The 13,056-nt window shown below is 49.5% G+C and overlaps 7 protein-coding genes across 7 annotated transcripts; 4 read left to right on the top strand and 3 right to left on the bottom strand.

The window, feature by feature from the left end:
* Window positions 1-61: 61 nt before the first annotated feature.
* On the bottom strand, window positions 62-1,152 carry N7457_003058 (transporter YIP1; the record flags this gene model as incomplete). The annotated part of the gene is made up of 2 exons (XM_057174104.1): window positions 62-664; window positions 805-1,152. The coding sequence occupies 2 exons, from the start codon at window positions 1,150-1,152 to the stop codon at window positions 62-64; spliced, it is 951 nt and encodes a 316-aa protein (XP_057034255.1).
* A 346-nt stretch (window positions 1,153-1,498) lies between these two features.
* On the bottom strand, window positions 1,499-3,252 carry sam50 (SAM complex subunit SAM50; the record flags this gene model as incomplete). Its single annotated transcript, XM_057174103.1, has 4 exons — window positions 1,499-2,703; window positions 2,757-2,943; window positions 3,034-3,150; window positions 3,220-3,252. 4 exons carry the CDS (start codon window positions 3,250-3,252, stop codon window positions 1,499-1,501), a joined length of 1,542 nt encoding a protein of 513 aa, XP_057034254.1.
* Window positions 3,253-3,492: 240 nt separating this feature from the next.
* N7457_003056 (ubiquitin-conjugating enzyme E2) lies at window positions 3,493-4,447 on the top strand (the record flags this gene model as incomplete). Its single annotated transcript, XM_057174102.1, has 3 exons — window positions 3,493-3,519; window positions 3,587-3,666; window positions 3,724-4,447. The coding sequence occupies 3 exons, from the start codon at window positions 3,493-3,495 to the stop codon at window positions 4,445-4,447; spliced, it is 831 nt and encodes a 276-aa protein (XP_057034253.1).
* A 432-nt stretch (window positions 4,448-4,879) lies between these two features.
* On the top strand, window positions 4,880-7,102 carry N7457_003055 (uncharacterized protein; the record flags this gene model as incomplete). The annotated part of the gene is made up of 5 exons (XM_057174101.1): window positions 4,880-4,937; window positions 5,198-5,668; window positions 5,760-6,070; window positions 6,130-6,254; window positions 6,307-7,102. 5 exons carry the CDS (start codon window positions 4,880-4,882, stop codon window positions 7,100-7,102), a joined length of 1,761 nt encoding a protein of 586 aa, XP_057034252.1.
* A 310-nt stretch (window positions 7,103-7,412) lies between these two features.
* On the top strand, window positions 7,413-8,512 carry N7457_003054 (holocytochrome c synthase CYC3; the record flags this gene model as incomplete). Its single annotated transcript, XM_057174100.1, has 3 exons — window positions 7,413-7,490; window positions 7,544-8,205; window positions 8,263-8,512. 3 exons carry the CDS (start codon window positions 7,413-7,415, stop codon window positions 8,510-8,512), a joined length of 990 nt encoding a protein of 329 aa, XP_057034251.1.
* A 402-nt stretch (window positions 8,513-8,914) lies between these two features.
* N7457_003053 (ABC1 kinase family protein) lies at window positions 8,915-11,078 on the bottom strand (the record flags this gene model as incomplete). Its single annotated transcript, XM_057174099.1, has 3 exons — window positions 8,915-9,092; window positions 9,154-10,496; window positions 10,563-11,078. The coding sequence occupies 3 exons, from the start codon at window positions 11,076-11,078 to the stop codon at window positions 8,915-8,917; spliced, it is 2,037 nt and encodes a 678-aa protein (XP_057034250.1).
* A 658-nt stretch (window positions 11,079-11,736) lies between these two features.
* N7457_003052 (uncharacterized protein) lies at window positions 11,737-13,026 on the top strand (the record flags this gene model as incomplete). Its single annotated transcript, XM_057174098.1, has 2 exons — window positions 11,737-12,051; window positions 12,103-13,026. 2 exons carry the CDS (start codon window positions 11,737-11,739, stop codon window positions 13,024-13,026), a joined length of 1,239 nt encoding a protein of 412 aa, XP_057034249.1.
* Between the last annotated feature and the right edge of the window lie 30 nt (window positions 13,027-13,056).

Below are 13,056 nucleotides of genomic sequence, written 5' to 3'. Positions count from 1 at the left end.
TACATAGGACCATCCACGTAAGGCCATTGACGCAGATTTTGTTGTTCAATGTGCCCTCCCTTCAAGCCGCGCCCGTTTTCGCAGCTAGCGAGCCGGTGCCGCGCGAAGAGAAAATACCCATGATCCCAAAAACAACATAGAAGAGAGCCAACGGATACGCGACTAGACCTCTCATGCCACTCATGCGTGCCACAGCACAGAACATTCCGGATGAACTGTAGGTGCACCAACCTACAGCGGCAATGGTCAAGAGATAGCCGAACATAGTGTCCATGGGAATGAGGATACCAATGAGACTGGTGAGAACCAAAGGAAGGAAGCAATAACCCAGCACACTGGCGGAGCGTGGAAAGGTCAAAGTAGCAGAGAAATGGCCCGCGGCTGAGGCACCGGACATGGAAGGTTTATGATGGGGATTGTAGTTGGTAGGGTCAGCGGTGTTCGGGGTCGGGACGGTGTCAAGAGCTGGAGACATGAGACTGAGAATCAGATGCAGAGCGACGGTACCAAAGACAGCGACACCGTAGATATAGCCATAGAAAACCTTGCCCGAGAGGAGGAGGAACGTCCCGTACAATACGATGTAGAGTAGAGCCCCGTAGAGATCGCTGTCGTCCATAAGGTGGTTGTCGATGGAGGCAAAAGGATTTAGAACAGTCAAAGTCTAGTTAATGAAATTGTCAGTATCCAACACTGATCATCTAAGGTAGACCAAAAACACTCCATCAGACACGAAGTAAAGAAGAAGCCACCATCCCACGTCTCCTGAGACTATGCGCCGAATAAAACATTAATGCAACTAACCTTGGTTCGAATATGTTCAAAGTTCACACCTAGCTCCTCAAGCAACGGCGGTTCGCCATCATATCCCTCCGTCCCAAATGCAGCCAGCCAACCCGTCCTCAATCCGCCCTGTTCACCCATCCGCCCACTAACGCCAGCGGCCGGAGATCCAAAGCCCCCATATCCACCACCGGCAGGGTAAGCCTGCGCAGAAGGATTGGGAGCCCCGCCAAACCCGGTGCCATAGGATGCTTGTGAGGGGGTTGTATGACCGGAAAACGAGGAGTAGGACGAAGGGAAGAACTGGAGATTCTGCGGTGCGGAGCCTTGGGGAGCGTAACCTTGTTGTTGTGAGTAGTATTGGGCCATTGCCGTGACTGGCAGCGCAAGGAGCTGAGACTCGGTACTTTTTGTTATACGTGAGATGTCCCTGGGGTTCTTGGGGAGTAACAACTGGTAAGCATGGATTGTTGTAGAGCTTCAAAGCTCCAAATGGCCTCAACCCATGGTCATAATGTAAGATGACTAAGCGTCTCATCGTCAGGACCCGCGCAGGTATTAACAAACTGCACCTTTCTATGGAGTACACCAATATATACTTCATCCTTACGTAAATCTACGTAGAGGAGCCTGGATCCTTTGTTCATAGATTGGAATCTCAAAAGCAATATATGAGTGCTATGATTTGAGTCGCGATAAATCTACTGCTCAATGTTTAGAGGAAATTGATACCGATGCCCAACTGCAGCCCCTTGCGGCCTTCTTCGCCCTTTCGCAACACCAAAGGCAAGGAAAAGTTAAGCTCAAAGCGAGCTACGGGATGGGCATACACGATACCAAAGCCAGCTGCGATACTGGGCAGACCATTTTGAAGTTCAGATAAGGTTGAGGCCATAGCATTTTGGACCTCGCCATTGGTAGTAGGAGTGGCTTTTTGCGAGGTTTGCAGAGGAAGGAGGCGGCCACCATTCAAGAATGCCTGGAATCGCACAGGTTTCTCAGCGCCAAGTCGGGGAAGTGGGAACAGCAAATTAGCGCTTCCGGCGGCGTATACATCACCACCCAGTGAGTCAACACCCTCACGAGGACCAAGTCCGCAGAGACGGAATCCACGGACATCCGTAGGTCCCCCAAGTTGGAAACGATCGTTCACACGGGAAAGTTGAGGGCGGGAGTTGGACTCCAGTCCGAGAGGGTAGAGAAGACCAGCACGGAATCCAGTGGTGAGGCTGACGCCACTGTCACCTTTTATTCCTGGAATTGGAACAGAGATGGCGCCCTGTGTCTCGATTTCCGATTTCCAGAAAGCGACGTCACCCTTGAGTGGACCGAATCCAGCCAATTCATTAAAGACCTTGGCGTAGTAGCCACGAGACGGCAAAAAAGTATTGTCTCGCTGGTCATTAACCCAGCTATGGAATATGCTGCTCTTTACGCTGTCACCTGCATCTGCACGTACAGTAGGAGATGCGTTCTCGGCAAGACCAGTAAGTTGCCTCCAGAAACCGTTATATCCAAATTCGTGGCGGTGGCCTGATTCGGACATCCATCGGAGCTTGCCCCAGCCGCCCTTGAGAACCTCCTCGTGGCTTGCCCAGGACTTTTGAGTGGAGCTCGCAATGCCGCCAATTTCCAGGCGGAAATCGGGATCGCCTAAAATTGGAGTCTCAAATGCAGCCTGGTAAGCGGATCGTGTTCGGGTACCAAGCGAGGCGTTTAAATTCAAAGTCTCGGCACCACCCAAGACATTGCGCCAGAGAAGATTACCGTAGGCCGAGCCCTCAGCATTACCCAGATCTGTTCCTGTCTTCATCAGCACGCGGGACTTCTCCCGCGTCGCTAGGTGGACATCAATGTTGCGCATGCCATTGTGGCCTTGCGATTCATCTAAGTAGATCGAGATGGGTTGCTGGAACAAATCTAGGGTAAGTTTAGTAGGTATACACCGCCATGATTGTCTGAAAACCTCGTACCGAATCTTCCGAGTCTGTCTGCGGTGGCGGATATCTCCCGCAATGCTTCAGAGAGTGTATAGGGCCGACCCTTGTTTGCACTCAAAAGGGGGTTCAAGTTGCGCTCGAGGAAGCTTCGTCGGGTATGAGGGGCACTTGTGACTTGAACAGAAGAGATAGTGCAAGGCAACGTCGAATTTTGGTCGATCTAATGGGTACACAATCAGCCGACGAACCCTATGAGCAAACAGGAATTGCTAGGCATTCCCAGCTCGTTAGATCTTCATGTCAGTCATACCAATTCAGCAAGTCGATTCTGAGCCTTCTGGTAGATAGCTTGCATGCGCTCATTCACGGCCTGCTGTTGCTCCTCCAGCACCTTGGGGTCTGCGCGTTGTTGCAAACGCTCGAAGACCTAGCAGCAGATATACATTAGTAAACGGTGGGATTCTAGACGATTGAGCTGCCTTAGACATGCACTCACACTCTCATCTCCATCGGGAAAAGAGGAAGACATTTCTGCGGCTGCAATGGCCAGAACTTTTGGCTTCCGGGGAACATACCGTTACTCGTGCCGAACCCGCAAGACATGGACCTGCACGTGACCCAACGCTGAATGCGAGCGCCTGATTGCGACAATCGCCTTACTCCGCAACTTCCCTGCTATTTCTTCCCCCGATTTCTTTTTCACTGCATCTTCAAGAGCCAGAGTATAATTTGGCTCTTCAATATCTCGTCTCAGCTATCATCGCCAAAGATGGCAACAAAAGCCGCTTTCAAGCGGGTAAGTGGCCAGACCTTAGGCTAACCAGGTCTCCGTGACAGTGATAGTGCCTAACAATACTATATAGCTCACTCGTGAATACCAGAATATCCAAAAAGACCCCACACCATACATTGTAACTCATCCATCTGAGACCAATATCCTCGAGTAAGTAATAAGCTTCCCTTGGAATTTCCGCAGAACTCCGAAGCTAAGCTTCCTTAGATGGCATTACATCCTTACGGGACCTCCTGGAACTCCTTATGAAAATGGACAATACTGGGGCACGTTGATCTTCCCTCCAGAATACCCATTTGCTCCTCCCGCCATTCGCATGCATACGCCCAGTGGCCGATTCCAACCTTCCACTCGACTCTGTCTCAGCATCAGTGACTTCCACCCAAAATCCTTCAACCCCGCCTGGGAAGTGTCGACCATCTTGATTGGTCTTCTTTCTTTTATGACTAGCGAAGAGATGACAACAGGGAGTGTCAGTGCTTCGGAAAGTGAGCGCAGAGTGCTTGCTGCGCGGTCTAGGTGGTGGAATGCGACGGGAGGAGGTTCGCACGTCAACGCCACTGCAGGCGTCACTCGAACTTCCAAGGGTATCAACAATGTCAAGGCTGGAGATGGAGGCTTGAAGTTCCGCACAGAATGGCCTGAAGTTGACCAGGAAAACTGGGCTTGGATGAAGGAGCATCGCATCGATTCCGCCACTGGCCAAATTTTGCCAGATCCCGATGCGCCCACCAAATGCTCCCCCGAGACAAGTGCCCTGCGTCGACGACCTAACGGTAGTACTCCTAGTATCGGTGCTGTTATGGATGGCGGACACGTTGCGCGAGAGGCAGGTCAAGGCTGGGCTGGACGAAATCGAATCTGGATTGGCGTGGCCTTCTTCTTTGGCTATGCACTGATCTCACGACTATTGAGCGATATGCGGGGATGAAATTGAATCTGCATATGTTAGAATACCCTTTGTCTTCATTCTCCCACCCTCTTCCTTTTCTTCTCTTCTTCTCTTCTTCCTTTCTTTTTCACTTTTGTCTTGTCCTTAGCGGGTTCGCAAGCATCATTCGGGCGCCATCATGATGGGTTCCTATTCTTTTCAAGGGCAATGAACATTTACTAAATCCCAGAAGCAATGGCAATTTGATTCAACAATCCAATGGTTACACCGTTGGATCATCCCAGACGATTAGCGCCGCTGAATCGGGCTTGTGCTCGCCCCGCGTTGGCAACGTAACTACGCTCCTTTTCTCTTCTAAATCCGCCCTTGCCCACTGCATAGCCTCTATCCTCTTCTTTATTGGTTTGTCTGTATATTTTTTTTTGCCTCTCTTCCTCCACATTCCGAACTTGCCCTGGCCCTCGGGTCCATATGATGGATCATCTGCAGCCCTTCACCTTTGGGGGTTCGTCTCGGCATACTCCTTCAGGTTAGTGCTTTTCTTGGGTTTGATATACCTTACGTTGCAGGATACTGCAGGGGAACCCGGACTTACTCAATCCTGAATCCGGTGACTCTTTGGGAGGCGACTTCCTATCGATCTTGAGTTGTGATAGCGCTCTCTGGAGTAGGAAAGTGGCCCGTTCCTTTTTTTCCCACTTGTCTATGGCCTTCCCCACCAGTCAGCATGTCAGAGTTGCACCAGGACTCCGTCAATTGTCAAGAGCTTGGGCTGAAGTACCCGACTAGAACCTAAGGCCAAACCTGCGCCGCTGGATCGACCTTCCTTCACATTCATTGATCACGACGATGACTTGACCTCCAAGAGGATTAAAGATGTCAACGCCCGTAAAGCCATTCGATCTCATGTGATGCGCGATGTACGCCGGCGCGAGAGACTCGCTGGTTTGAAACGCACATCCAGACAGAATCGCGGGCAGCCCGACGCGTCCAAGGCTGCTGTCGATGAATCAGATGGGCAAAGGCTGGTGCTGAGGGCTTCATCTCAATCCTCTATTTCGTCTTCCATGCTGGACACAGACTCCGGAGACAGTTTTGCCTTGATATATCGGAGAGGACGCCCTGCTAAATGGTGTGCTGGTTATCCTTTACCTCTCCATTCAAACCCTAATCCACCCACATCATGGTTTCTCGATCCTTTCTTTACCTTGCCGGGTACCAGCGAGCTTCCTTCTATGGTTGCACATTTGGTGTACTACTGTAAGCCCTGGTCATTTCCCATTGTTCTGATTCTACTGGCTGCTCATGCTTCATGGACCCCCCTAGAGCTGGAGCTGACTGTCGGGCGAAGGGAAAACTATATTTGTGCCGATGACTTTCCCGAACACGAGCAAAGATTCAAATCAAGAGATGGAACTGATGGTTCGATCCTCATTCTCGGACCCAGGCAGTTTCTTCGGGCTGATGAGCATGTGCGCTGCACATCGAGCGGTCCTCGCAAGCCAGCGATCGGGTGTTTGGGATGCAGTGCTCGCCAATGATCCTGACTATTGTATGATGAGAGCAAAGTCCTTTCAAGAAATGAGTGCGAAGGTACGGGATCCAAGTCGCAGGCTCAGCAACGAGGCGTTTGATACTATAATCAACCTCCTCACTGGCTCAGTATGGATTCCGATCGTGAAGACTAGTCTCTACGCAACATTGTTGCTGACATCTCACAGCTAATCATCGGGGAGTTCAATGAAGTCCACACTCATCTAACGGGACTTAAACATATGGTTGATCAACGAGGTGGGATAACAGATGACAGTATTCGTTCTTCTTCAATGTTGTCTGCCATAATCACGTATGTGCCGTTGGCTTACTTCTTCTGTCGAGTCCCGCTCACTGTGAATTAGCACGGACATCAAAGCTGCCTCGGGTCTCATGACCAAACCCGTCTTTCCCTTAACTTGGGATGCGCAGCCAATTCCTTCGGAGATCCAACAACGAATCAGGCCACTGGCTTCGTCTACTCTCAACAGGCTTGGCCTGGGATTTTCTGCCAATACACTGCTTAGTCCCTCTTTACTGAGTATTATAAGTGTGTTGCGGGACATGGTATTTTTCCACATCACTTATCAAACGAATCCGGCAGTCATAAAACCCAGTGACCAAGATTTTTTCCGCATCCTCAATTGCGAAGCAGAGCATCAACTTCTCAGCTATATCTATGTAGAAGGTTCCCTCAACCCGGAACTTCATCTTCATCCCATTGAAGCAGTCACTAGAGTGGCTTCCATCTGCTTCCTCAATGATTTCTTGATCGTCTCGCCTTCGTCGTCTGGACTGGGACGAGCCCTTACCAAACATCTCAGGACAGCCGCGGGTGATTGCAAATTGTCCCTGCTGGTGGGATTACCGAAACAAAATTTTGAGCTCTATGGTTGGACATTATTCATTGGAGCCCAAGGAGCCTTTGGTCAGCCCGAGAGATCGTGGTTTGTGGAACGACTGGCTCGTATTGCAATGATATGTGGATGGCATTCGTGGGAGCAAGTTTCGAGATTGATGGCTGAGTTTTTTTTCGTGACTTCAGACAGTTTGAATTGGCGTTTGATTTGGGATGAAGCAATGACTGGATTTGTGCTATCCGAGTCGGAGGAACTGGAATTCTCATCTTTTCTTGCCATGGATGCATCCTCCTTTACTTAGCTCCCAACGATGAGCACTTGTATATTTTGCAGGGGAAAAGGTCAGCAGTCATAGTCATAATCTACGGATAGCAGAAAAGAACAAGAAGAGCTCGTGAGGCGGATATAAAAGGTATAAACCGATCGGCAGAGTGATGAAGTATAAAAAAGGGAGCTTGTTTACTTGGCACCGCTTTGGTGATCAGCCTATCACGTGGTGGCTTTATGTCATCAGAAAAAAAGTCCGGTCCGCTCTCTCCGGTCTCTTGTCCAAGTCGATCTCACCTTAGATTCATACCCTGAAAACTGTGGACTTCATATTCTCTTTCAAAATGGGTTGGTTTTGGGCAGATACTCCGCAAGCTTCCGCAGCTTCGATTCCACATGCGTCCGCAGCCGGTTCTCCTCCAGTTAGTCTCGCGCATACTATAGTTTGATCATCTAGACTGACTCTTATCTAAAGCCGGGATGCCCGATGCATGAATCGGCCGCAAAGTCTTCGCCCTCTCTAGCACCTAATGTGGAACTCCCAAGCAGCTGCCCCATGAAATCCAAAGATTCCCCATTCTATTCGGCCCCGAAATCCACACCGGCGCAAACACCACAGCCACCTACCGATACCACGGCCCAGCCTTCAACCTTGTCCAAGTTGAATCCTCTCAACTACATGTTCTCGTCTATATCCCAAGAGCGTGCGGCGAACCAGACTGTTGATCTTCCTGTTGAACGCGAGGGGTCTTCCATCCCGAGAGGCGATGGTGAAGGCAACTGGGAATATCCGTCCCCGCAACAAATGTACAACGCTATGCTGCGCAAAGGACACACAGATACACCTCAAGATGCAGTGGAGTCAATGGTTGCAGTGCATAACTTCTTGAACGAAGGCGCTTGGGAGGAAATCGTGGGATGGGAGCGTGTATTCGCCAAGGGCCTCAAGACCGGATGGGAACATTGTCGCCGCGGCGAAGAAAACTTGAGCATGGCCTTGACCTATGCAGATGAGAATGGGAAATTTGATCCCACATCCGAGCCTCGTCTGCTCCGGTTCCAGGGTCGGCCGCAAGAGTGGTCACCCAAGGCCCAGTTCTACCAAGCACTAAGCTGGGCGTACCCAAGCAAGTTTGAGTAAGGTCCATCCTCGCAGCATTCAAATTAGGCAAGATGCTAACTTTGCATGATTAGGACAAGCCCTCCCTTCGACCGCCACGATTGGTATGTCATCCGCCAGACACCCTCAGGCCCGAAGGAAATCCGATATGTGATCGACTACTACTCTGGAGATCCAGACCCTCACGGTCTACCTGTCTTCCATCTTGATATTCGCCCTGCGTTAGATACACCGACGGCCGCTGTCGAGCGCTTGATGAGATGGGGAGGCGATGTGTGGTGGAGGGCTAGCGGCTCAACTGCCCGTGAACAGGCGTCACGCTAAGAATGCTTAACGGCTACAAGGACCAAGCAGTCTGCTTCTCCACTCTATCTCTATTTTGTAATCCTTTGAAGGCATGGCGCTGGCGTTTCACGGCTTATCATAACTCACCCTTGTACTATGTTTGTTTTCTTACTCCTTGTCTTATATCACAATCTTGACCTTGCTCGTCATTCTATAAAAATAGACACATGACAATGATATCTTCATATTGATTGTACATTTCCCCAAATATTACAAGTCTCGCTTGTTCCTTGCCTATTTTGTTTTGTGGATACCAATTATGATGGTTGTCTTCTTAGGTACCATTCAACAGGCATGCCATCTAAGCTTTCATATCAACAGAGTCAGGGTGTGGATGGTGTTTTTTTCTAAACAAAAAGTGAGGACAAGGGTGTAATAGCCTCATATATTAGGAGACAATTGATCGTATTTGACGCAATGCTCAACACTCTCGATGCTGGCCTGCAGCATTCCACGAGCTTCCAAGCCGACCCAAACCCAGAGCATCGAGTAATCGCCCGAGCGCACAGATTGAATTAGTGTACTCCCGGATCCTAGCTGCCGGAGAATAGGAAGTGCACTAGAAAAGCGTAATGTTAGCTTCGGTCGAGTAGACCCAACTCGAGAAAAAAGACACTCACCTCTTGAATAGATCTAGGTTGGGGTTCAGACTGCGCCCTATTCCTTCAAGCAGAAGACATGAAATTACAACATTGACGAAATCCCCTTCAAACCGGACGTGGTGCCCGCGGACCATGGTCAATACCTCACTCAAAATATCTCCAATCTTGACACTTCCCAGGGCAAAGGTTCGAGACTTAATGCTCAGAACCAAATGCTGCATTTTCAAGGCAAAGACCTCCGGATCGATAACTTCCTCTGGTGTCCGACATCGCTCGACCATGAGCTGGCCGGCTCGGTATCCATCGAATTCGGCAATGGCTCTAAAGAGGTCTAGGAAGTTCCGTCGGTTCTTATCATTCAGTTGGGTGACAAGACCAGTGTCAATAAAGATCAGTTGTGGTCGATATCCCTCGTAATTGAGTTGGGAGAGAGCAGCATTCCAATCATCAGGGTTACTGAGATGTGGGCGTAACCGCTTAAGAACTGCGTCGGTCACATCGACTTCGGCCCGCGTCGGGGCATCGAACGCGCGTGAATGCTTGCCGAGGGAGAGATCCAGTTCGCTAGGTCGGTAGAAACGAACCATGATGTTTCCCGGATGAAGGTCGGCATGGACGAAATTATCGATGAGCAGCATATGTAAGAATGCATCCAGACCTTCATTGGCAATATCGTGCTGATATACACCTCCCCCGATATCCAAAAAGGTGGCCAACGGGATGCCCTGGGCAAACTCCTCAACCAACACCTCGCGGGTGGTGTATTCTAAGTATGGGTATGGGAACCAAGCGGTAGTGCGAGAATTGAATTTCTTGCGAAATATGACGAGATTGGTAGCTTCAATGCGGAGATCTAGTTGTAGTTTCATCATTTGTCCGAACTGTTGGACTTCGTCGGGGAAAGACAGCCAGTGCATTGTGGGAATGGCATTGATCATATGGGCGAAAAACGACATGATTCGCAAGTCCCTGTGTATCATCTGCTCAACCCTGGGGTGTTGTACTTTGATCGCGACATACGATGATGGCACCCGCTGCGGGGAACTCTTGACCAGCACATCAACGTTCTTCCGAACCTTCTCGCCCAGCGTTGGTGGTTTAATGCCCATTTCCTCTTCATTGGTTGCGGCGAGGCTCGGTTTCAACTTTGCCTTGTAGACCTGTGCAATCGCTCCAACCCCTAGTGGTTCCTCCTGGAACTCTTCAAATATGTCCTCGAATGGCAGTCCGTTGAATGCCTTGCGGATAATACGTTTCGTTTGGTGAAGTGAATGAGCGGGAGCATTTGAGTGAAGTGATGACATTATATTGCACATTTCCGGTGGAAAGATATCTGTTCGTGACGCAGCCCATTGTCCGAGCTGACCAGGAAGTTAGCTTGTCAGCTCAGTCTCAATCAACAACCTTCAGGAAAAATATCAACCTACCTTGATAAATGCAGGGCCAGCCCGCTCCATTGCCCTTACCAAGAACCGATACCACCACAGGGTGCCAGACCGCGCGCCATTCCGGTCTTGCAGACTGCGACCAAGCCAGATAGCCGGCACTGTGGCGACGACCGGAATGAATATCATGGCGAGGTGGACAAAACGAAACCCTGTAGCAATAGGATCATATATATAACAATAGAAATAAACCCATATTGTCTGGCAGAACCGTGAGATGCCTTGCGCATCAGGTGAAACCGTCTTTCGAACTTCTTCGCGCGAAGCCTCAAGCATCTGCATTTCCGCCGTTTTATTATGATCATCATTCTCTTCTGCCAGTTTCAGAAAGGCTGCTGGCGCCAAAGCGGACATGAGCACCCCGCCTATGATGGGGGCTTTTCGCAAGGTGCCTTTTCGCGATTGACGAAGCCATAGCGGGTTACAGGAATGTCGTGAAGACACGCGCAAGAGTCCGTGTTTGAGACAGAAACGGCCGAAAAGACCGGCCGCCCTCATGTTCTCATGCAGATGTGTGATATTAACATAGAAAATGGATGTTAGTCAATGAAGAAAAGTGGGCAACGCCTCGGGATAGAGGTTCAACATGCTGATAAGCACGTGCCACATACAACGTCATATCCAACTAGTCGACAAACAAGACAAACCACCATGTGACCATCATTCGGTTTCAGCACTTTTACAGTCCGGAGTACATGTATCTACAATATACCTACCTAGGTAACGTATATACATTGGCTTGGCTAATTATGAACAAGAATAGACTCATTGTACGGAGGTACATGGCTTTGGCTCAAGCCCTAGTTTATCTTCCGAAGCCATCGACCTCCGCATTCCACAGCAACATTCCTCGCCCTTTAGCCGCTTGCTACTAGTCATTTGACAAATCCGGCAATGTCCATCACAGATTGAAGTTCTATGTTCAAGGCGAGAAAAAAAAAAAAAGGTGGTTGATCTTATTTTATAATGAGTTTCTCAGTACCTGCTCAGGTTGATAGATGCCGAAAACGGGTTGTGAACCCTTTATTCCAACGACCGCAACTACGATTTTGCTCACCATTAAATTGAGCCATCATTCCTAGATATGGATAACGCTTTCCTGCCATACTATTTGGCTCTTTGAACTAAGTGCCAAATGGCGCCTGAACGGTTCATCATGAGTCGCACTCGGAATCTTCGCGATGTCGAGTCCAACCAAGAAGATCAACCTTCTACCTGGCGCGATTGGACTTTCGTCCTTCTATGGAGCATCATTGGATATACATGCATCATTCTGACAGTTTTGGCTTACTTCAACCCCGGCCTTGTATATTTTGATGTTTTTTCCTTGCTGTTTCGCAAGGAGATTTCTCCATTCTTCGCCTTCTCGCAGGGCAATGGTCATTATTCCAAGCCCCAGGGATTCAAGATAGTGGCTATAGTCCCCTTCCGTGACCATGAACGTACAGCAATACTGGATTGTTATCTGCAGGTATGTACGGGTTAGCGATTATTCCATGGACCAAGGCTAATATAACTCCAGAAAAACCTGGTCCATAACCATGGGTTCCTTGATCAGGTCGTCTTTGTGCCGCAGACCAATGATGCTGTTAGCTTGGAATGGCTACAATCGATCGTTAACCGCACATCTGACTACGCTCTATCTCCATCTGGCCGTGGAATGGAGTGGAATGTCGTCAAGGAGAATGTGATGTACATCCAGATCGATGGAGACACTATGTTTATAGAGGATCATGTCATTTCAACTATCGTCAAGACGAAGTTGGAAAATCCAAGGTCGCTGATAGTATCGGCTAACGTGGTAAATGAAGCAGCTCTCGCATCTCTTCACAGTCATCCGGGAACTGCACTCCCATATTTGCCCGAGCTGTATCACGTGGAACTACCCAACAAGTCAAAATCACAACTGAAGCATGACTGGCGTGCTTCGAGTCTTCCCGGCTGGCAGGGCCCGGTGAATTTCAAAGTCCACAAAGGCTTTGAGCCACCCTTCGAAGGGCATCGCTGGCTACTCTCCACCGATGCGAGCACAGGTCAAGATCCTATTGCAGCATCTGTGTACACTGACACTGGTCCGACCCTACAGGACTGGACTGTGGGTGCGCAGCAACATTACTCCTTCTTGCATCACCTGGAACACAATCACTTAGGCCGCTACAAATTCCCGATATGGGTCGACCCAACAGAGCCTATCAGCGAAAACTTTGGATGCTTTTGGGGTAATGATGCAGTGGTTGCGCATCATACTGTCGGGCATGGCAATCAAACCATATCTTTTCATGGTTGGTATCAACCAGATGGGACTCGTCCACATGTCATTATTGATGGCAAGGGTCTTGTTTCGCATTATTCTGCACGCCAAGGTGCGGCTGGCCTGGATGCTACAGATCTTATACATCGTTACCGAGCGTATGCGCAAGAGAGGGTGTGTTTGCAGACTGCTTGATGCCAGCAACCTTGGATTGCTATGTACATA

Source organism: Penicillium paradoxum (genome assembly GCF_028828445.1).
Source record: "Penicillium paradoxum strain IBT 22861 chromosome Unknown utg000003l_segment0_segment0, whole genome shotgun sequence".
NCBI classification, from domain to species: domain Eukaryota; kingdom Fungi; phylum Ascomycota; class Eurotiomycetes; order Eurotiales; family Aspergillaceae; genus Penicillium; species Penicillium paradoxum.
Note: the sequence above shows the minus strand (reverse complement) of the source record. Positions and strands in the feature narration are given on the sequence as shown.